Source organism: Boleophthalmus pectinirostris, unplaced genomic scaffold (assembly GCF_026225935.1).
Source record: "Boleophthalmus pectinirostris isolate CB_2022bp ecotype Guang Dong unplaced genomic scaffold, ASM2622593v1 HiC_scaffold_4, whole genome shotgun sequence".
NCBI lineage: Eukaryota > Metazoa > Chordata > Actinopteri > Gobiiformes > Gobiidae > Boleophthalmus > Boleophthalmus pectinirostris.
In genome coordinates this window covers 24,738,738-24,764,017 of record NW_026571353.1, presented here as the reverse complement: position 1 = coordinate 24,764,017, position 25,280 = coordinate 24,738,738, and the positions used below count along the sequence as shown (strand labels likewise).

The following is a 25,280-nucleotide window of genomic DNA, read 5'->3' as shown; positions in this document are numbered from 1 at the left end:
CATACATCAGAAAACTGCGTAATAAGCCTGACCCTATGGATATGTTCCTACCCCACTGAGAGTAGACAATGGCCAGCTTTGTGACTTGCTGTTCCATGCTGTGTGAATGAACTGAATTATGTTATAATGTGTCACTTGAATACCTGCAGACACTGGTGTGTTGGGTCAAACCATGGGAACATGAGTGCATACTGCATCTGAATTAACTGCATTCTTGTTCAACATATTCCCATTCTGTTTCAAGGACTGTGAGAATCTAATTGACCTCAAGAGCTGACCCTGATAGAGGCCACGGAGCTTTCACTGACTCAGCAACATCAGCACAGTTTGTCTTTGTCCAAACGTGCAGCTAAATGACTCTTAAGCCCTGCAATAATTAGATGATTGTACTACACTGCAGGCTCTCAGCTGCAGACAGGCCCATGAGATGTGATTTTTTTTTTTTGTTAAGAAAATGGCTGAAAACTAAAACAAAAAGAAGTACTCAATTCTGTTACAGGGTCAAATTATTACACATGAAAATTATACATGAAAAAATCTACTTAAGTAAAATTATTAAAGTACATGTTTAAAAATGCATGTTAAAATTACAAAGTATCTTACGGACATTTTTAAAATGATTAAACCATCAAATGTAGTGATTTTGATAAAGAATTTACGTGGTTTTAAGTGATTCAAATGATTTCCAAAATTTTCTAGCTGTTTTTGTGTATTTGTGTATTTGGTTTTCTCAGTGTTGAGACTTTACCTCAAATTAAATGTTCTTGAAAATAAGTTTCAGCCATTTCAGCAGATCTCAAACCAAAAAGAAAAATACTTTTTACTTTTCAGTCCAAATCTAAAATGTAGTGGACTAGAAAGTATAAATACCTGCTCTCAAATGTAGTGAAGTAAAAGTAAAAAAAATATCCACTGTAAATTGTACTAAAGAAAAGTCCAGATACCTAAAAACTGTACTTTTATGTTTGTACTTCATTACCTTCCACCACTATACATAGACACTTTTAACAACTGTACAAACTTTGTTGATTGTGAGTTACTATTTCCATTATTTTTATTCTTTTTACTAATGATTAATGAATCTATTCTTTTGAACAGTTTCTTAATGTGAACAGTTGGAGCTGAATCTCATTTTTCAGAAGAATTTCATATTTTTTCTTGCAAATTTTTATGCATTTTTATTCTGACTAAAGTTGAACCAACACAAGAGCAGCACAGAAGCAGAGCAGGCTTAGTAAATAATAATTTCTATAGTTTGTAGATAAAATTAGTTTTCATATTAGTGTCTGTCATTTAAGTAAATATTTACAAAGCCGGTCTTTTGAATGGCTCAGATCCAAAAGATTCGGATCCCATAAAAGAGCCGAAAATCCCATCACTACTTTTTATGTGTATTACCTGTTATACAATCAAGATGCAACAACTCAACTGTTTCATAAGAAATCCAAGACTCCCAATAATAGTAGGTAAGAGGTATACTGCTGGGAATAATTTGGTCCACTGTGGGATGTGTATTTAAACTGATGCGATCCAACCATACTGCAGTAGAAACCCAGTATTTTTGCTGGTACCAAGCCCAGATAAACGTTTGTCTGATCAGCTTCTACATTCTGTTCGAATTCAGAAGGGAAATGGACAATAGAAAAATCTCTGTCCAAACTTGAGACAATCCTACCACAGCTGTCAATTTGTAGCACTTGTCTCTCAAATCTGGAAAAATTCTGAACAAAATATACAATTTCTTTTAGCTGAAGTAATAGTAATAATAGTTTAGTGCGTCAGTAGTTGATTCTGTAAATATGCTGTTTTTCTTTATGTTGTTTTTTCCCTTTTTTACGTGTAAACTGCCATATTTTTGACATGAACAGAGCGTGTGTCTCTCTGATTGGTTAACCCACCAGTCAATCACGACTCCAGATCTACTAGTCTTTGTAAAGTTTTGCCAAAGTGTGTGATTCTGACTCGTCAGGTAAGATAAATGTAACATGCACATTTGTAATTTATGCCTGCCAGTGAAGATAGTAACCACAGACTAAAAATAAACTAAAAATTAAATGTGGGTGTTTGGAAATGAAATGACTGAAGCCTATATGTAGATTTACCATTCATTTTCATTTATTCACCATACTGTACGTCCATCATGTACATATATTGCTAGAAATAACATGTTAGTAATTCCCAAACCTTTCCGTATTACCTTACATGCGGGCGTGAGGTCGGATTCCGTTTTTGCAGTAGTGTGTTTTTCCAGTGAATGAACTCCTATATTATCCAGAGTGGAGCGTACTGTGCCATATGTAACTACCACCAAAGCGCTTTTTAACAATCTCCTTGTATGTTGTAAACTTGGCATCCCTCCAAACTCAGAACCTTCGCGTGAAATCTAAAGCCGATATGACTTTAACATATGCAAAGAGTATTCAGTCATTAAAAGTCCAATACTGTGCAAAATTTACTCGTGTTAGCTTTCAGACATGTTTTAAACTGACTTCAAAAACATACCTGGAGTTGTGTTTTGTTTCATTCACATGTTTGAATAACAAAATGCTCTGTTCCACCTCGTTTTCAACACCTACCTTTCACCCTTTGTTCAGTAGAGATCTGTAGTTCTAGAGCAAAAATTGTCCAAATGATTCTAGTGAGGTGTGTTGCTTCACGTGATCACCAGGTGGAACAGGGTGTTTTCAGTCTGAGAAAACAACTCAGCCTAATTATGCAGGGTTTGTGTGTTCAATATGTGTGAATGAAACAAAACACACCTCCAGGTATTTTTTTGATGAGGAAACATGATAATATACAGTAGATCAGAAAATACCTTTAGAAGTATTTCAGTGGTTCTTTAGACAGTCGACAATATCAGACATAGCTTTGTCCTTTGTAGCATGTAAAGATCCAGGGGGCAGGATGTGGCCACTGTGTGCTCTGGTTGGAAGTCTAGTCATGTTCCCATTGTCCGTGACCACAACACAGGATGCGGTGGATTCTAATTGAGGAGGAACGCGCAAACAAATCCGAACAATGGAACGGGATTGGGACATAGGTGACCTGCTCTATTTGTAAAGACCCAATAGGCAAAATAGCTGTCATCTACGTCAACCTCTGGGCTACAAAGTCATTTGTTTAGTCAGCCAACCCCCTGCTGGTCATAAACGTCAGGCTTTATCACAGTTCAACAACAGAGCGCGCCATCTTTTCACTGTCAAAGCTCCCAGTTTGTATAAAGTGTTTATTTAGTGACTTGGTAATGTCTCTACTTTTAACAATAGGCTTGTTGTTGCAGTTGATGTTGCGCTGCGGGTTGTGTTCCCATTTCATTGAATGTTTACGGCAATGTTCTGCTCTTTCTCAACAGATTGCTAATGAAATCTAGGTTACCATTTTGCGTGGGTTAGCCAAGGATCACTTTTTGTTTGTCCTGATTTTGAGTTGAATAGCCCTGATCAGGTTTTCATTTTCAAACAGGGCTCAAAGAATGCCTAATTTGGTTTGCAACTGATTTCTACACTTAACAGGTCATTGTTTCAGTGCTTGAGTACATGCAGTTCTTGTACACATTAGCAAGATACTTCACTCACATTGACCATCTAGTCTCACTGGGTGTTGCTGGTTGTGACTGCAAGGCATAATAAAAATAACTTGTTACCTCCGCCAAGGAGGTTATGTTTTTGCCGGCGTTTGTCTGTTTGTTTGTTTGTCTGTTAGCAACATAACTCAAAAAGTTATGGACCGATTTTGATAAAATTTTCAGGATTTGTTGGAAATGTGAAAAGGAAGAACTGATTTCATTTTGGGGGTGATCCGGAAGAAATCCTGGATTCTGGATCACTTTGAAATTTTAGTTAACATTGTGGTAAATGGGGCCAAAGATTTTGTTTCTCAATATCTCGGTTAATTATTGACCAAACCCCATGAAATTTGACTCAGGGATGGACAATGGGATCCTCTTTCATATTCCAAAGGCTGATCCGGATCTGATCCAGAAGACTGATTTTATCGCAATTTATATAAAAAATGGGGCTAGTCCTTGGCGGAGGTCTGCGCTCTCTGAGTGCTTTTCTAGTTTGCTGTAAAACCAAAAAGTCTAAGCAAAAAAGTGATATAGGCTGGATCAGTGATTAAAGCAGTGGTCCCCCAGCCTGAAGATCAGAGGATCGATTCCTGCTTGGACCAAGTTCTCTCGTTGTGTTCTTAGACAAGGCACATACCCATCTTGCCTCGTATGAATGTGGTGTGTGTGTGATGGTTGGGGGGCAGATGGTGCAGATTGGCAGCCTTGCTTCAGTCTATCCCAGGTCAGCTATGGCTATTAGCTTACCAATGTGGAGTGAATGAATAATGCACTTTAACATTATTTGGGTGTCATGAAAGGCGCTTTATAAAGCCAATGGATTATTATTATTATGTTGTTGTAGTTTTAATTATTGATTTGTTTTTAGTGCATGTAATTGTTTAGCAAAGACATGCTGTTATAAATGTGTATGTGTTCCTTTTAAAACACAACGTAAGTGTAGTATTATGCCACTCTGCTGCATTAACAAGAGGCAGAATGATGTTTGTAGCTTAAGCCCAATATTATAATATCATACTACATTCATCTGAACTGAGAGTACATAGTGAAATCACAGATAATGAGCAATACAATCTATTCAGAGTTAAAAGAGCCAGCCCACACAGCTGTGCCTTTCATTTTGTGACTATGTCTCGACCACCTGTATCCACTGATGAAAAATGTACCGTTTGGTCGCTGGAAATGCTCTTGTATTGTTTGGACACAGAAAAAAATTGTAGGGAGTGGACAGAGGAAAAATCTTTGGAGAATTTTTTAGATGATGATTATTATTATTGTCCTTGCCAAAACAAAGTCTGATCAATACGTCTCACAAAATGCTGTTATTTCAGCAACATAATATGTATCTGACCAGGTTTGTTTGAAAGGTGTGAAGCTACTGTACCATATAAAAACAACACATTTTAGGTGTGTTACTCACATAGCCTGACAAGTGGATATTCTATACATCATTGCTGTATAGTTTACTAAATTACCCAAAAGCTCTTAAAAAATAAATAAAATAAAACATATACAGTAGTACAAATTTTTGACGAAGCTTAATATTAAAAAGCTGTTTTAAGTCAACTGATTTATTTTAAATTGAGGCAAAGTTTATGATCTGAAAACAGGTAAAAATGGCCACAAAATTGGACCTTTAGAAAGCTGTAGGTGCCCTGTCAGCTGAACAAAAGCAGTTTGTTATGTTCAATGGGGATAATGTTCTGGGCTGGATTTGTCACTGCAGCATCAATGGACTGACCACTCATCCAACTCATGACAGGTTTAAGCACCATGGGTTTGACTATAAATCTATGTAGCTATTCCTATAATACAAAACTGACAATTACCTGCATGTTATATGTGAAAATGACATTCACTGCACCTGCTGGGTTGTATTTTGTACTTTTATTTTGCACTTTTGACAAAAAAGAGTTGAATTTTAGTCTCTAAGTTGTTATTGTGTCATGGTAAAACATGTACATTATAAACAAATCCTCCTGACCAAAGACCCTAGCCAATGTTATGGTTTCCTGGGTGACATTGCAAAGTTGCACATTGCTCCTAATGAGTTGCCGTAGGTGACTGAGCCTAGTTATAAAAAAAAAAAAAACACAGCATACGACAACATATGAAATAAGAATTAGATGTTACATTCAACATGTGAAGATAATAAAGAGATAGAAGAATCACCTTGACAGTCTATGAAAAATGCCTGAAGGCTCTGCTTAGTGAGGAGAGGTTACAACAGATGGCTAGCAATGTTCCAATGTTTTTACCGCATACATGTACCCCACTGTAAGCTATTTTGAGGCTTTTGAGGAAGCGCGCACCCTCCCGCCTTCTCCAAATCTTCTTGTTTATTGTTTTGCTTGTCTTATTTTTTCGGTTTGATTGTTGTCAAGAGTTTCCCAGACGTCGTCCCTTGGCGCTTCACTGTTCTCGGCGTGCTTCCTATTTAGAGTTGAGATAGAATGAGAGCAGAATCAAAACGCGCTGTCGAGATATAGGAGGATGTTTTCAGGGCTGATATTCCGAGTGATCATGAATTCTAGGCCAGCAAAGTCCCACGTTGAGGAAAGTTAGAGGGAATTGTGACGTACTGTATATTCGATGGTGTTGGCAATCTTGTTTTCTTTTGAATATTTCCTCCTCTTTCTGTACACATATTTCCGCTTGCACACAGTTCTGTTCTAAATACCAGTGGTGATTGGCAGCTTCCAGTGTTGGGGCCCTGACAGCTCTTATTCATTGTTGGAGGCAGGCTTTTAGTGAATGCTTGACGTTTTGAGACTCTATGTATGTCACTGCTGGATGGCTAAGGGCTCTTGTTGTTGTCTAGTTGTGCGTGTGTGTGTGTATGTGTGTGTGTTTTCAATATGTGGCTCCTGTCGGTTGTTTGTCGCGGAGGGCTCAAAGGGTCATGGGAAGATTAAACATGTTGGGGTCTGTCGGAACGCCTGTTTTTCTGTTGGTGTTATTGAAAAATATGCCAAGCTTTTTTGGGATGGGAATGAAAAATCCACTTTGGTGTTTTTTACAGGAATCTAGTGCAGCAACAGAAGCTTATCTGAAGTAAAATCAAAACTTGTATGTAACACAGGTAAGCACTTAGCTAGATGTAAGAAAGTACTAGATTTGATAAATGTAGTCTTGTATCTCTCACTGTTGGAGCGGAGCTGTAGGAGCCTGTTTGAGAATCAGCTCCTCTGCCCCTCTATAGTATGGTTTTTCTTTGATGGAATAAACCCGCATGACCGAAGAAAACCCATCCAACATGCGTGCATGGCCCACCCTGCCTGAGAAACTTCCTTGATGTGAGGCACGAGCACTAGAAGTATAATGCCAAATTAAATTCTCCATTCAGTTTTATAAGTGTAGCCCTTTTAGGTTAATAATTTGTAAATATTGATATTAAGGAAAGAATTATAACTTTTACTTGTTTGGTCCTGGTTTGAGTGCAGTTTAATCTTGATGTATGCTTAGTTTGGTTCCGTTGTAGTTTAATTCTGGTCCAGGTTTAGTCCCAATTCTAATGTGGTGTTTATCTAAGTGTGTCTCATATTGTGTCTTCAATCATCCTTTCCTCAGTTAATGTCCTAACTTAGTCAGTCCACTCTGGTGCAGCTGTGTACCTCCCCATCTGTGTCTCAGCTGCAGTCCGCTCAGTTTATTTTGGAAGGAGGTGATGGAGTCCAGGCAGATGGAGGGTTTAAAGGGGATCACCTGTAGCACTGATGCTAACTCCACAGTCTTTATAGAGACATTAAAGTGCACAGGTTTGACAGCGCTGCGGACTTTGACAGAGTGTCTGTGTAAACTACTGACAGATTTGTAGCTCAACTCATTGGAACGCATAAACACTGGCCCTCTCCGCACGCCATGGACATTCACCAAATTCAACAATGGACCCTTTCTCTTTGGGACAAGATTTAAAAAGTTTTACATTACATACATTACATTTATTCACATTTTAAACAGGCCTAAATTAGGTCTAAACTAGGACTAAACCAGAACTAAACCATGTCTAGTTTTGAGATTTGATCAGATTCTTCTTCTTATTAAACTGCACAACCCCTAATTCAATTGGTAATTGAACAGGAATAGACATTTTAAACACAATTAAAAGAGAACACCTTGTACAGAAGGTTTTTGTAAACCAAAGTGTTGTGGAGTTTATTGAGCTCTTCTAGGGTTATTCAGTTTTCAGTTTGTTTCAGAAATTGTAAGTTATGAGTTGTTGTGCTGATCTGTTGCAATGAATAGGGGGATGATCTATTAGCCAAAGCTCTTCTTTTTCTGGTCAATCCTATGAGATCAAGATTAAGAGGACAAAATGGGTTCATTTCCCACCATGGCGATATCAAGCTGTAGGCCAAGTGAGGTGAGTTGGGCATATGTTCTATTCCTCCTGATATCTCTGGGCATGTCCCACTGGGAGTTTTTTTTTCCCTCAGGTGTTTTTTGAATGACTTGGAATACTCCCTGGAGGAGATGGTCTGGGCCTCTCTACTTAAGCTGGTGCTCCATCAACCCAGCTGTATATAGGAAGTTCTTAGTGTTGGCTTTTGTTCTTCTGTTACTTACATTTGACTTGCTTTTGTGGCTGACAACAAAAACTTGCTAATATCAACCACAAATTGAAGTTAAATTGTAGTAAAATTACCTTTCCACTTAAAAAAAGTCCTAATTCTACTTCTTTAGTCTTGTTGCTCATCTAATTCTATCAGAAATGACATATGCGATGCATAGTTGCTATTTTCTCCCATTTGAAAAAGAAAAAAAAAAAGCTTATTATTTTTTCTGGATCCCTAAAACTGGCCCCGCATATGTAGAAGACCGAACATGCTTGAACTATTTCTGAACTTGATCGTGTGCTCAATTTTTTCCCCCTGTATTTGAGCAAAATAGTCTGACCTCAAGAGCAGCTTGCACAATATATTTGTATTGAGGCAAGACATAACATAAGTCGGCTGTGTGCTGTCTGCATCTAATTATAAAGCATTTTTTTGTCTGACAGTCAGGAAGTGTGTGTAAGCATGCTGTTGTTAACTTTACTATTAAAGCAAAAACCACTGGTCTCTGGAGTTGTGAAAAGCACTTATAAACTCGCACTGAACTAATTAGGATGTTCAGATTGCATGAGAAAGTGAAAAAATCACCACTGCAAACTGCAATGAACTAGTCCTGTTTTTCACATTTGTTTAAACTGAAAAGTTTGCCATTTCCCCGTGTCCTCTGCGTCCTCAAATGTCTTTTAATTTCATGACACATTCCCTTGCTAATCTCAAAAACATTACAGGTGGCACCCTCCTGAACTCACTCTGAAGTAGATAATCAGTTCCAAGATGGCCGCCTGCAGTTCTCATGGCAGGAGGCTTGTATTCGGCGGTTGGCAGTGGCAGGCCCATATATAGACAGGCAGACAGGTGGGCAGAGTGCGCTTAGCTTTAACTGACAAACGGTAATGACACATACAGGGAGGCTCTGAGGCATGTGGACAGGCCGATGGACACTGTAAGTCAATACAGCAGGCACTGGGTTAGCGACGAGCCTGGAGATGGTTCTGTGTGTAATTAAAATTGGACTGAAAGTGCATTGACAGGGTCTGTGTGTGTGCTTGTTCCTGTCAGGAAAGGGGAGGCCGGTGTTTGGAGGAGGATATGGATTTGCCAAATTCTGACAGTTGGGCCTCCTGTGCATTCTCGCTCGCATTTTGTCTTAGTCTCGCATGTCAGTGTCTCAAGTCTGCGGCCGGGCAATTGGACCAACTGTCAAGGAGCTCCGAAATGACATTTACCAACACAGTTCAGCTGAGTCTATAGGCTCATGAAAATACTGTTATCAAGTTGTTATTGACGAGATTAATATTATTCATGGTGAGTAATTATTCATGGGTGAAAATTGCATGCTGTGTTTAAGGTAGCTTACCACTCCACAGATCTGACCTGTAACTTTGCCAGGTTGTGCCTATAAACCCTTTATAGACCGCAAGTTCATCAATGTAGGGTAAACATTACTTATGTTAATGCTTTCCTATGGCAAAATATCTATGGAAATGTCTCGCATATTTTCCTCCAGCTTCATAAATCTGTCCCATCACCAAATCTTCATCCAACAAGGTCGACATAGAACATATTCTGTCCATGAAGAATTTATCCACAACTATCAAGGTAATAAAGATGAAAACGTAAAGGCAAATATCGACAAGCATTAGTGAACTACTCCTGAGCAAAACTAACTTTATGGTCATGAATGAACTATAAGTAACTTGTTAACTCAGACTGATTCTACGATTAAAATTAAAAATCGATTTCATGGTGTAGGTATTAGCATAGACTGAGATTTGTGCAGTTCAAATACTACATATGTTCAGGGATTATATGTCGAGCATTTAAACTGCACAAATCTCTCAGTTTATGCTAATATCTACACCATGAAATTGATTCTTAATTTTAATTGTGGAATCAGTCTAGAGTTGACAAGGTACTTATGTTTTATTCATGACCATAAAGTTAGTTTTGCTCAGGAGTAGTTCACTAATGCTTGTTCGCCTTTACGTTTTCATCTTTATTACCTTGATAGCTGTGTATAAATTCTTCATGGATAGAATATGTCCTTTGTGGACCTTGTTGGATGAAGATTTGGTGTTGAGTAGGCAGATTTTTGATGCTGGTGGAAAATACGTGAGACATTTCCACAGGTATTTTGCCATAGAAACACCTTAACGTAAGTGACGTTTACTCTACATCACGGCACTTCAGGCCATTTTGAAAAAGGTCTATTGCTTGTCTCCATAGCGGTAAGATTAGATTTCACGCCATTCACACTGTGGAATATTCTTGACAATAACGTCTCAGAATGTGGCGGACTTTCCACAAAAAAGTTACATAGAACTGCTTTAATATGAATGTGCCTGTATTGTGCTAAACTTATCTAAACTTTACCATTTCAAGTTACCTCATCAAAACACCGTTGGAGTTATCATGGTAACTATTTCAAAACTCACAGGAGCATTGTGAATTTTAATATTTTATATGACAGCTTTGACTTGAGCTCTGTATGTATGCATTGCAGGTGGACTACAGGGAGGATTTTTGGATATTTCTGCCCAGAATGAGTCATTGTGAAGGACTTAAACTATTTTGATTTGACAGGCCTAGCTTCCAGTTGGGCCGTCTATCACAATAAATTTGTCAGTATGGACAGTGGAACAGTATGATGTTTCTTATCAATTGACAAGGCAGGGACCAGACACGATAGACCTGTCAGCCATTAGATGTAGTTGAAATCCTCGGGTCAAGTGGGGTAACGCGTAAAACAAGGAACCTGTCAAAGGCATTCACCAGATAAGACTTAGTGTGAGGAGTAGCAGAATGGTTGAGTATTTATTTAAGGAAGAATTATGGTACTTTAAGGAGGGCTGCCTAAAACTTTTAATGGAAGATTTGTGTTCATATCGCCCATAGTTACTCTGCCTGGCCACGTTCACACTTTTCTCAGACTGTACAAACACGTGTGATCCAATCTTATCTGTCTGAATTCTCATGGCTGTGATTGAGAGGTGGATTAAAGGTCCTATATGATGCAAAAAATGACTCTTGAGCTTTAAGCCATGTTAGAACGTTGTTAGATCCCCCAAAACATACCTGCATTTGGCTTTCATTCACACGATTGAGTTTTATTATTAGTCTGTCTACATCTCCAAAGCTCGTGGCAGTTTTCAAGTTAGCTTCTTTTACCTTTAGATCAGTAGAGATTGGCAATACCCGGACTGAATATTATAACATAGATCAGAAAATGGCAAATGAAAAAAGAAAAGTGTACCTTAACCTTGAAATCCCTTTGGAAATAGAAAGCATTAGTCATTTTTAGGCCTGTCACGATAATTACTATATCGACTTATTGATCAATATATGAAAGCTGGAACTATATTTTTCTGGGTCAGTAGTTATCATGTGTACAATTTCTTTGCACTAATGGGAAATGTTTGGTAATTTTTTTGCTACACAATAAGATTTAAGCCATAAAAGGTTGAATAAATCAGTACTGTAACTCATTATAGATAACAGTATTTATTGAGGGGTAATCCTGCTTTAGGGTTTTTGTTTCAGTCGCATAAATTAGTTTCAATATTATCATTCATCGTCTATATTTTCTTCATCAATACGCACATCAAAATTTTGTTGTCATGACAGGCCTACTCCTCATTTCATTTTTAATTCTTTGGAGGCCATGTTAAGAGTTTATGGTTCAGTTGTTTGAAACTGATCCAAATAATGTAAAAAAGTAAAATAAAATAAAATAGAAATGTCTCTTGTACACTTATTTCTGTGATTCAGATGTCCAACATGGCCAAATTTGCTGTCAAGGTCCTCAGTAACAAGAGCCCACCTGTCACCAAGCAGTCCTGTCAAACTCAAGACAATTCAATATGGCTGAGACTGTCGAAAGGAAACTCAACAGTAGTCACGATGACAGTGACAAGTGGTAATTTAGGATCATGAGGAGCTTAAATATAGTTCAGTCTCAGAGTAAAACTGCCGCCCAAAGTCCACCTGTCTTTGTCATGTCTTGTCCCATAAGACCCTGTCAGAAAAGTCCATGTTTCTGCTGTAGTTTTGTGAAGTGATTGACATTCGTTGACGCCATATAGCCACATCTGCTTCACTTGGGTTGTGTAAGTGTAGACCTGCATATTTGAGGATGATTTCTGGCTGACATCTCATTCCTGAGTGAGTTTAAACACCGTCCTGATGAAGTCTTAAGTGCAAAGTAATTTTAGGTATGACATTGTCTTCTGTCAGTGTGAGCATTAAAGTTTCATATGTAGATTTTAACGTGAGAATGACTTGCCAACTCCTTGGTTGAATTGTGTGGGCAGCGTGACTTTGTATTCTCACTAACAATAAAATGAAATCTGAATATTAAAATCTGAATAGTGTTGCCAAGATGTTTTTAGAAAAAATGTATGAGATCCTGGTTTTGATTTTTGGTTGGTTAAAACTTTTTGCTGCAAACCACAGGGTTATTGGTTGAACCCAACAATAAATGGAAGCTATATTTAAATACAGATAATATCACAATTTTTGAAGATATGAAAAATAATATATACATTGTATATAGGACTGGGCGATTTTGCCAGATTTTCGATTTAATTTTAGTTTCCCCCCTTCTTTAAAAATCTTCTGCAAACTACAGAACATGGTCAAAACTGAAAAGATTGTATTCAGTGATTGTATTTAATCCGTTGGCCATTGGGGAAATCTTTTATGAATGAGATAAAACAGACTATTGCATTAAACATGCATTCCCAAAATTTCCTTTGACGTGACGTGATTTCAAAACAGTCATCGCTGTATGGCCCTGTGCTAAACTTTGCTCCTGTGACTGCTGTGGGCAGACTTTCTAAGTGCAAGTAAAAAAAAAAAAAAGTCTTCCAAACAAGTAAATTTGACCTTGAATTTAATAGATTTATTTGCTGAGCCCTAATTGTAGATGATGAAAACTATTTAAGTCTACCAAAATCTTTAAATCCTTTCTTTTCTTTGCTTCCTGTTCACTATTGTGAGACACTAAAAACTCAACCAAGACGTACAGGCATATTTTGTCATATTTTTTTTTATTAATTGCCATAATATTGATTGAATATCTGTATAATGTTTTTTTCCATTCACATTTTCTTTATAAACACATATCACAGAACTTATTCACATCCCTTGCATTGGCAATAGACATTTTTGACAACTAGTTCTTTTTGCCTCTATATTCTTCACTCACTCTGCAGTCTCGTGAAAGTGACTTTACTGACAGCATCGAGCACATGACGGGATAAAAGCACAAGTGTAACGTGTCATTTTGATAGAAAAAGAGACATTCTGATTGGCCCACTCTGGAAGTCTCTGTAAATCTCCTGAAGACTGCAAATTATTTTCAAATCAAGAGGAAAATGGGCCACGGACAGCCCAGGTACAGCTTGTTCTTGGGGATGACATGCTACAATCAGCAGTAAAAGGACTTGGTCTTGTTTATCTTAATGCACTCTCTGTAGCACAACTTCAAAAAGCTCAAGTCTCAGTTTGGGAGAAATACTTTCATGATCTTTGGACTGTATAAAATATGAACTATGACAACACAAAATAAATCAGATGCTATGGTTTTAATTAGTCTAATCTAGAAAACGTTAGTCTCACGTGAGGTGGGACATGTCTCATTTGATTGCACTCTGTCCCTCTGCAAAAACTAAAATCTAACCAAGTTAAGATCACTTGAGTTAACACAGTTTTATCATGGTTTGATTCATTTCATTTGACAAGTAGAATTATCTACAAATGGAACAAGCCTTTTTGTACTTATGATAATTTGAAAAAACATGCTATACTAAGATAAGAAAAACAACAACTCTTTGCACATAACTAAGAAACAAAATCCAGTGTTAACTTGAATTAAGAAAACACTTACTCCCTGGGTAGATAATTTTACTTGTGAAGTTGAATCTACTCAAATAAAGTAAAATGTTCTTAATTTAAGCCATTTTAACTTGCTTTTGCAGTGAGTTCACACTGCGGAATCAAAATCAAATGCTTCTGGTTGGACCGCCTTTCCTTGTTGACGCAGAGCGGATTTTGCAGAAAGTTCAGATGTTTTATCTCTGGCTCAAACATGCCATTTGAACGCTCAAAACGCCGTGGAAATGTTGGATGAGCTCAGACACATGTCCCCCATAGACTCTGTATGTAAACCTGACGGCCCTGACGCCACAGTCTGAGCACAGTGTTAACCTACTTTCGACGTGTTTACTTTTTCAATCGAGCTTAGAAAATATGACTTTTAGATGAATTTTGAAGTATTATACATACACTGTTTAGGTTATATATATTTTTATGTTTGTTGATTTAAAGGTGCAATGTGTAAGATGTTATTGCTTTGTTTGTAATATTTCACAGTATGGCATTAAAACTTTCTGTCATCATGGAGACCACACCAGGCCAAGATCACAGGTCAGATCTGTGGTGAGGCAGCCCCGCTCACAGTCAGACTACCTGTTTTCTTTTTTTTTTATGTATTTTTGAGCACTAAGAGCCTGTTTACATGAGAATGCTTGCAGGAAAACACAACAAATATTTTATCTGAAGTTCCTTTCGTTTAGATCATGACAGTGTTTTTGGAGCTTAAAAACCAAAAATCTGAAACCGCCCACTAGAATGGAAAAGTTGAATACGCTCCATCGTACCGTTTCTGTCTACACTGCCCAAGACACAAAACTCTGGTCAAATCTGCTCACATTGCGTATGCGTATACATCACATACATGCAATACACAGAAAAAAACATGTCAGATCATTTCCATGCGTCGGACCTTCAAGCTGCTCTGGCAGCTCTAATAAACTTACAGGAAATGTACAGAATATGCAGAGATACTATCAGTGAACAGAGAAGGATCTGCAATCACCAAATTCTAGATGTACCAGTTTGTTGCAGGCGAGCCAGACGGCTGTGGACGAGATCTGGGAGAACCGGTCGATGGTGGAACAACTTTGTGGAAGGAGTAGCTGATAAAAATGCAAAACTTCCGTAAATCCAAAGATGCTCTTGTTGCTGTACAAGTATACTCAATCGAATTCCACACACACGCACACTGCACCGTATGCATGCAGATGTCCTCCCAAAAACGCTCTTCTAAATGCAGAAGAAGCGACGCAGCTTTTGCATCTTGTTCAGACTGTCATCATATAAACGTAGCCTAAAACCACCAGTAACTGAATAAATGTGAGGTAGCTCTATGTAATGTTATACTGTGGAACATTGCTGGCAGAGCACTGACGTATCTATAGAAATAAGCAGGTGATGGTCGACCAACCAAAAAGTTGCATAGTGCACCTTTAAGAGTACAAATAGTACACTGTTTAGACATAATATAATGTATCTGTTATGGGAAAGGGTCAGCCACTTGCTTGTATCCATGGAGATGTTATTGCTCTGCCTGGAATGAATAAGAGACATCACCAAGCCAATTTATGGGTCAAGTCTGTGGAGAGACAATCCCACTTACAGTAACAAATGTGAGTACCATTTTTTTAGCCACAAAACTCCTGTAATTAATAAATACAAGCTAGATAGTTTAATGGCATTCTATGAAACATTCCAGGGAAAGCAATAACATCCCATGAGACAAACTGGTAGCAGACCCTCATCAAAAAAAAGTTACATAGAGCACAAGTGAATCATTTTGTACTCATCGATTTGGTAAAAAGGAGAATGGAAAATGGGCACTTGGTTGCATCTGTCAACAAAGGCAATAATAAAGGCAGTAAAATAACATTAAGACAAATAATATCATTACCAAGGCCCCTGTGTGTTGTCATAATGCTCAATATTGTGGGAGTTTTAGTACAAAACATTTCTTTCAGGTTGTAATAGCCCATTAAAAGCAGAAATACATCTATATCATTCAGGCTTATTATTATGTTCAATACGGTGGAACTTGGGACAGTGAAGTATCCATTCTGTGGTCTCATTGCAGTGATATTAATACATTCAATATCCTATTAACTTACTCTCCAATTGCTCTTACTATTTAGCTACTGCTGCCACATACTCCCCTGGATTTATTGTGCTGTTTTACAATTCAGATGGAAATTACAATCTGATCTATATTGAATAGTGGGAATAATGACCACAGCTATGTAAAAGGAGGCCTTGCAAAGAGAAGAACGCCTCTCATTTTTTAATGGTTTTAACATATGAAGCGGGACATTGCAATAAAATGTGTATGATTCATTTCACTCAAACGTACTGAATGTCATAATAGTTAGAATTGTATTAAAATCTCTTATTCTTATTTTCTTCTTATTATTATTATTTACATTTTGTAGAAAGCAGACTATGTAGAAACATGTCACCCATCAAACTGTATATTACACAGTAGTTATTATTACACTAATATATGATTATTATACTTTAATTAAAGATAAAGTTGTCCCTGGATTTTGGATGGAATTGCCAGTGTTGGTAGAGCTACTTCCTGTGTTTTTGTACTTTTCTTTTGAACTTTTTTTTTCCACCTACTGCCGCTTAACTGATGTAAAACTATGATAACAATTTTTAGTCTTAATTACTACACCATATCTATTTTTCAAAGTTCTCTAAACACTCAATTCAACATTATATTCACAAACTTATACTCTTTTTCTTATGTCTAATTTCCCGTAGCTCTTAACCTATTTTGACATAAAACAAGACTCATGCGTGAGTAGCAGCTGTGAGTCAATTAATAATTACGTTTCCGTGTTAACCCCGTCTTCTGTGTTGTGCCCTTTGTGCTGTGGGCGTGTGAGGAGGATGATGACGGTGATGATGAAGATAATGGTGCCTCCTATCCCCATTAGTGTTAGCCCAGATCTGTCAGAGCTGCGTTGGGTTGTTCTTGGTAAAAACTGGGCCTGGAGGAACAGTGAAGTGGGTTGAATGGTAGCAGCATCTTAAAGGGCCTGTATTATGCACAATTTAGATCTATGATTTAATGTTGTATCTTCATTAAAGCATATTTGGAGTTTTGTTTCATGCACACATTTAACACACAAATCTTGCATTTTTAAGTTAGTGTTTTCTGTTTGAGTAAAAAACATGTTCTTGTGATGTCATGTGGTAATACAGGAAGTGCTCCACTCTGTTTTTAAACTCCATACACCTTCACTAGAATCATTTGGATCATTTGCTGCCCTCAGTACATCAGAAAATATTGCAGTCTTTTTGTGTTCTGAACAAAAGACAAAATGAAAATGTGGCTACTCTAGTGTATAACAGTTCAATAGTTCAATTCAAGCTAAAAAAAATAGCTGTTAACTTTAAAACCACCGCTTGATGACATTATAAGGTGTATCAGAGCATTTTGAGCTTTGAAGATGTAGATAGTCCTGTAACACAGAATTACTCAAACATGTGCGCATAATGCTCTGTCAGTGTCTCATGCAGCAGAATAAAGGCAGACTTTAGCCCCAGAGTTGGATTGTGTTTGTTGAGTTTTTATTTGAGTGACGTGGCATTTCAGATACACTGTCAGCTTCAGCCCTCAGTCTGACCCCAGTAAAACAATGTGTAGAGCACTGGCACTTTATGGTAATTTAACATGACATTAGAATACAGTGAGTGATTACAGCCAGAGGTCCTGCTTTGAACGTGGTAAATCTAAGTCTGCCCATACACAGTAAGTGAATGAGAAAGTATCTGTATACAACTCATAGACTCATATACAACTGTATAATAGAAGCGGATGAAAAGGAGTGGACATCACCCACAGCATTCAGCTGCAACCAGAGGAACTCAACGAGGCTAGCAGTTAGTTACTAATCTGCAACCAGGGCCCATATTTAGTAGCCTGATTCATCAGCCAGTTTCACTTCTTGGAAACCATCTGATCTTGCAGCATTAGAATTAGATCGCTCGACGGTAGGCAGGTAACCAAACGCTGCTATTTGATCGTGACGTATGTAATGCACTGCTAACGGTGCTAACTGGTATATTACGCTTTTCCCGAATCCCGTAGGAAGAAGGGCAATAATGTCTTTGCCCTTGATAAAATTCACCAAACATTCTCTTTGTTCCGGCTTTAAATCCTCGATCTTGGGAATCGTTGCCAACACAGAATGTCTGGCTCTTCTCTGATTGGCTAGTGCCCGGACTTGCACTTCCAGGGTTCTTGCAAATCATCTACTGTATTCCGACTCCTGACCTACTCGCTGGAAATTGAGCGGAGACACTAGATGGCACCAGCCTGGCTACATATTTAGAAATCCGAGTGTGAATCTAAAGAGACAATGAGGAGTTAGGCCTTTGAATGTACACGCACTTTCTCGCCGACTGGTTTGGTAGGGGGCAGGCCCTTAGCAACGAGGCTGTCAATCAACCTGTTGCTAACGTTAGTGGGAGTGACCTTGGGGAAAGCAGGTGCTGGATTGGTCTCTTATAGATGTTGATATCTTGATTTATGGACAAAATAGTGAAATAAAAACTCCAGGATCATATAGAGCAAGATAATATAAACATTTTAAGACCCAAATGACAATTTTAAGACCCAAATGACAGCAGCAGTTACAGAGAGTAGAGTATTTTTCTATAGACGTTAACTGCAACCAGAGCTAGAACGAACCACTTAGATATGCCCATTCATATATACAGTCTATGATACAACTATTTGGATTAATCACAGCTATTCTATTGAAGTAATAGTCAGCTAATTTAGCAATTGAATGATATGTTGTCTGGAGTACAAACAGACAGGTGCTGAAAGGTTTTGTGAGTCAGACAGAGCAGTAATTGCACCAAAGTGACACAGGAAAAGTGTAGTGTTTTTGAACAACCAAAATTGTCTTTATATAAGCACAATGTCCTCAAGCGGCACAACTTCATCACAGGGGGAACATTTAATACAAACATTAGTCTCATTCTCATTAGCCTTTTAAGAATGAACCAATTAATAAAAATACAACAACAAATGAAATAAAAGAAAAGAAAACAATTTACAAGTTAATCAATTAGCAAAATGATTTAGTTTCAACCTTCTGCAATCATCAGTCAATCTGCAATTAACTGTGGGAACAGGCTATGGACCTCTCTACTTTTTATATGGTATAAAGACAAAAACTAAGAAATCAAATTACAAATTTTGATTAAATTATGTTTATCAAGGTACTGCACTTTAAAAAATGACCTGGACAAATGTCTGTGCCAGGTTTTGGAAACGTAGCCTTTTCTCTATTTCCTGGACAGATTGACATAGATATATGGTAAAAAATATGCAATACTTATTCAATACTTATACTATTATGTGCATAAATTTAATTATAAAAGTACAACTCAGTGACATTTAATGAATGAGGCTATGAAGAAAACATTGTGCACATACAGACATTTTAAAGTGCCCACATTACTCTATTTTCTGATCTATGTTTTAATGTAGTTTCCTCATCAAAAACAGACCTGGAGTTGTGTTTTGTTTCATTTACACATGTTTAAGACACAAACCCTGCACATTTATGATGAGTTATTCTCTCAAACAGAAAACAATATTTCACCTTGTGATGTCACATGACAATACAGAAAATGCTCTACTGTGTTTTTAAACTCCATACAGCTTCACTTGAATCATATGGATAATTTCACTTCATGATATCACAAATTGGAACAAAAATGGGTTATTCAAATGTGTGAATGAAACAAAACACAACTCCAGGTATGTTTTTAAAGAGATAACAACATTCTAACATGGCTTAATGCTCACAAGAGTCACTTTCTGTAATATAGCCCTTTTAGTTGTAGGTATTAGCCTATGGTAGATACATCACATCAAGAGCACATCAACATGCCTAGCCGATGCTAAAAATAGATCATCGCTCTAACTCTATTAAGAACTGAACTTTATGTTACTTCTAATTATAATTTCTGCCAGTAATGTTCTGTGACTCATGGCCTGCTTCCCCCCAACCCCTAAGTAAGCCTCCAGCCCCTAGGCGCCATTAATTCTGCAAGGAGACAGCTAGTAAGTGCAATCAAAACACTCTTCTATTTACTCACAATTTTCACCACGGCAACTCTGTCTTTTGTCACTTTTTTGGGCTTTTTGGACATCTCTCCAGCTCTGAGTGCACTTCACTACACTGGCCCCCTCTCATTGAAGAAAGCAGTCCAACATTACAGCTGTTTTCTGATAAAGTGGGTGCTGTTCTGCTCCCTGGGAAAGATTATTGTTGTGCTTTTGTTTGGATGGAGCGATGATAACAGTGATGGTGATAGCAGGCCCGCGCTGGTTGGCCTTGATTTCTTGTGTTTTAGAGATATGTGCCCCAGTTTGCAGTCTGCTAGTCTCTTCGGAGGAGAAACAAAAGAGGGGGACAAAAAGCTTCCACGTACAAGACAAGATGATGTTGTTGAAAATTGCTGAAATTTGAATTGTCAATGCGATTTTTATTCAGAATGATTTTTGTGAAATTGTAATATAGTTGTACTGTAAACATTAGAGGTTGACTGATGTTTTTTTTTTTTTTTTTCATGGCTGCTGCTGATTATCTAGAATCCAGAGCAACTGATGGCCAATGGGCTCTGGCAGTATTTTTGGGCTGAGGTGTGGAGCCAATTTAGATTTTCTCCCACAAATAAAATAATTCACATTTACTAAAATCTCACCCAGAGGCTTTCCCCCCTCCCACAAACCCATAAGAGAGCTGTGTTGTCATGTTTTCAGCAGTGATCTATTTGCACAAAAGTGTTCAAATAAAGCTTTATGGGTATTTTACTTCATGTCACCCAAAACAAAATACCATCCTGTGCTGGAAATTAAAGGCTTATAGACAATTAGCTACAAAGTCCAATTATTGGCCAGCAGATATTTTGGTCTGTCACAAAAGTCCTTTTCTCATACACTTCTTATATTCTGTTACTACATTCAAAACAAAATTGTACTACCTGGCTTCAGTCATTAAAACTTTGGCTATCAATGAACATAACAAGACATTCACTGGTCCATAATTCCACAGTGTTTTATAATTTCTTAAAGGAGGAATACCATCTGCTTGTCTCCATAGAGTTGTTTTTGCTTTGCTTGATTCCACAGTATGGCTTTAGACTCATCTGTTTTTTATTGCTTAACCCCTTAACGCCGACTGTCACAAATATACAACAAACCGTTTTGGATCAAGATATAAGACAAGATAGTGGCTGCATTCCCCCAAATCTGGTTAGTGCATATGCAGGACCTTCCTTGGAACCTTTGGCAATCATTTGTTTCTCGTTGTCTCAAATTTGCAACATATCCATATTTCTATATCTATTTTTTATTTTTTATTTTTTTTGCTATAGTCAAATTAATAATCTCAACTTAATTTACCATCTACTCAAAGGCAAAAACACACACAAAACATTTTTTATATACATCTATATAAATTCAAGCATTAAGGCGGTTAAAACAGGTAGGAAAAATATGCAGTCTTACTGTAACCAGGGTCTCCTTTCCACAGATCTGACTTGTAACTTAGCCTAGTGCACTGGCTTGGTGCTTAGTCTGGGATAGTTGAGATAAATGCTGTACACTGCAACATTCCTAGCAAAGCAATTACATCTTAGTGGAGACAAGCAGGTGGCAGACCCTCCACCAGAAAAGTTATTATGTAGTGCATCTTTAATTTCTTTATCTATTCATTGCTGTTCTATAATTCTTTGAAGAATTTAATTTCCCTTCAACAAAAACCTCTTTTCATTGCCCTGGTTTTAGCTGATATTAGATATTGGCAGATGATTACAGCCAGCATTTCATACTCTAAACTAAGAGGGCTGGATTGGTGTGTCTCTAATATTTTGCCATAATAGTCTTATGTATAATAAAAATAATAATACTTAATAACAACCTCTTTTAAAATAGAAAAAGCAGTATTCTTCTCCCCATGTGCAGGTGGACAGCAGCCTTGGTGTATTTTTAAACCCTCTGATGGATAAGAGGAGGGAACAGGCTGGCCAGAGAGTTGCAATAATTAATGAAGGTTTTTATAGAAAGCACTGGGCCTGCTGACGAACACGACTGCCCCTCTGCTCCCAGACTCTTCTCTGGCTTCAGTTTTCACTTTGTTTTGTTTTTTTCTTTTCTCCAGGCTCAGGAAAACGTCTTTGTAGAGTTCAACCACCAGGAGCTGCTTGAGTTCTATAACAAGGTCTGTACTCCCACTAAGTTCGTGTCCTATATAAATGTTATTGTCAGGTACCTTTACAATATCTATACCTTAATTAGTCTTAATAAAGCATGAACAAAGAGTTAATGCATAGTGAACAGTTTATTAAGAATGATTCAGGCTTTGTAGTTGCTTAAAAAAGAGGGTAAGGAGTTAGGGTACTGATAAAGTCGTTACTAATCATTCTTAAAGGTGTTATATTACACAAAAGTAACTCTTGTGAGCTTTAAGCCATTTTTTAATGCAGTTACCTCATCAAAAACATACCTGAAGTTGCATTTTGTTTCATTCACATGTGTTTGGGTAACTCTTTATTATTCGGTCGTCTTATTCTCCAGAACTCAAAATACTCTGTTCTACCTTGTGATGTCATAAAGTGGTAATTTTCAAGTGTTAAGGTTCAGGAGAGATTGGCAATTCGAGGGTTGTAATAATCCAAATGACTCTAATGAAGCTGTATGGAGTTTAAAAACACAGTGGAGCATTTCCTGTATTACCACATGACATCACAAGGTGGAACAGAGCATTTTCTGTTTGAGAAAACTCTAATTATGCAGCGTTTGTGTGTTAAACATGTGTGAATGAAGCAAAACACAACTCTGGGTATGTTTTTGATGAGGAAACAACATTATAACATAGATTTATTTATTTATTTGTTTATTTATTTGAGACAGGGACAGCACACAATTTATACATTAACCTTGACAGGAGAGATGCATTGTACCAGGTTGTAGCACCAGTGCTAATTTCTACCTGTAGTCCTGGGCAGGTTCATTGATTGATTGTATTTAATTGACCTTAGCTATCAACTTTTCTTCCTGGAGACCAATGCAGCATGTTTTGGGTTGGGTCAGAAGATAAGCATAAAAAAAGACTTGATCCGTAATGAATATTATGTTAAGATGTAGGCCTAGTCATTGTCGTCCATATTTAACTTTGCTCCAGGGCTGGCACAAGCTATTGATACTTTGAAGTTGATGTCACCAACATTCCCCGGGGGTGTGATGCTACCTGAAGGCACTACTCTGTTAGAAGCTCTGTTACTCAAGTTAGACTTTAATGTGAGCTTTATTTTAACACAGTCTGAACAGAAAGAGCTGGCTTAGCTGGAACTACAACAGGTGAGATGATTTGTGCCCTTAAAAAAGTCTCCTGCTCGTAAAATTGGACCAATCTAACTAGCCAACAGCTTTTCAGTTTCTCACACTCACCTTTTTGTTGAAAATTAAACACCTAAACAGGACCATGAACGCTCTGACTGAAAATGTGTTGCTTGAATCCATTTTATAATTTTTTCTATCTTAAAACTTTTTTCACAGTGTATACTAAAGTGTGCATTGTGTCACCCAGACAAATGCTGATCATTTCACCGATAGAGATACACACAGATACTATATGATGTAATGTCACTGCAAAGTATCAATAGACAACTCAAACTACTGACCACCTCAAAAAACCTACTGCCTAATACAAATACACATACACCTTTAGTTTCAGTCTGCTCACCAAAATCCAGAAGGCTAGAACCGGGCCTGCTGTAAAATAGTTACAAACTTGAACTTCTAACTATGATATTTTTTCTCTTTTGTATTCCAGCTTGAAACTGTCCAAGGCCAGTTGGATTCCCTGACATGAAGTGGGGTGGTCTTTGCTTTGACCACGCACCTGCACCGGGCTGTTATTGCTGCAAGTCTAAACAGCTGCTCTGCTCCACCAGTGCCATTTTATTTCTGATTCATTACAGACAAATTGTGACCAAATCTGAATACTAGTACGACTAATACTACATGTGTTTTTCTGTCTTTAAGTTGGAAACTCTTTGTTTGACTGAACTATGATAACAAAGCTACAAAACAATATGTCCAGTCAGACTTTCTTCTAGGGATACATTGATCTGACTTTTTCAGTACCGATACTGATTTCTTTTTAGCTTTATGTATCTGCCAATACCCGATATCAATAGGTACAAGTGCAGAGACTGAAAATAGCATTAATTTCTTTTGGAAAAAAGTAAAATAAGTGCCATGTAGCTGTTATTTATCTCTCAAGTAACCACAGAGTCAATAAAAGTTCAAACATTCTTTCTTACAAACCATAATTAGTCTTCTTGCATCGATTTATATGTTATATTATATATTTTCAGAAGATCAGTGCATCCCTCGTATCCTAGTAACTATTTTGTCCTTAAGTAGTTTTATAAAATATTATCTCACTTGTTCATAGTGATTTGTTTGCTTTTTGTGCATGCTCCCCATAAATAGTTTTCACATCCTCTTAACAGTATGCATAGTATCTTGTATTTAATGTACATTTCACATTAAATAAATAACTTTTTTCAGTTTCATTTGCTCATGTGATTGTTTATTTACGTGGAGGATTTGTAGTTAAGTGTTACTCAACGAAACACTGGAACCACATCAGTATAGAGAAGAACTGAAGAAAAAGTTGAGTCCATTCCATAAAAAAAAAATAAAAAAAATAAAACTAGAATAACTGAAGTATCCTCCCAATCTGTTGTTGTTTGTTGAAGCTCATTATTTCTCATTATAACCAACCTGGACTGCTGCTTTAACAGATGGGAGTCCTGGGAGGCATGGCGACCATCATTGGCTGTGAGTTTTGTGTGTGGATTTGGGCTGTAACATGTCCAACTGCATCTGTCTTTATTTTCTCTCCAATGTGAGTTTTTCCAGGTGTTGTCCTTACCATAGTTTTTAGTTGATTGTGTCCAATTTTGTTTGTTTTTGAGTCGTTTGAAAAAAGGTTTTAAATTTGGCAGGAGAAACATTGTGAAATCTGCCACCGCTTTCTATAAAACAAGGCTTCACAAACAGATCACTGTTGCTACATTAACTGTTAAAGGGACAGACCAGAATTTTGGACATAGGACCTAATTTCCTAGTGAGCCAGAGTGTTGGAGATGTATGGAGACACTGTTTTAAATATTTCCCCCAGTCCTTGTATTTGCAGAGGTCGCTGGTGCTAGGCTAGTGCATGTCAATGGCCATAGTTAGTCTG

At 37.5% G+C, this 25,280-nt stretch overlaps 1 protein-coding gene across 1 annotated transcript in view; it reads left to right on the top strand.

Annotated features, from left to right (window-relative positions):
- The window catches only part of commd10 (COMM domain containing 10), an 84,807-nt gene extending 60,201 nt beyond the window's left edge, over window positions 1-24,606 (top strand). The window contains exons 6-7 of the mRNA XM_020937945.2: window positions 22,185-22,244; window positions 23,859-24,606. Coding sequence (XP_020793604.1) covers window positions 22,185-22,244; window positions 23,859-23,897 — 99 coding nt within the window. The 3' untranslated portion in view covers window positions 23,898-24,606. The remainder of the gene's footprint in view (window positions 1-22,184; window positions 22,245-23,858) is intronic.
- The last annotated feature ends 674 nt before the right edge of the window (window positions 24,607-25,280 follow it).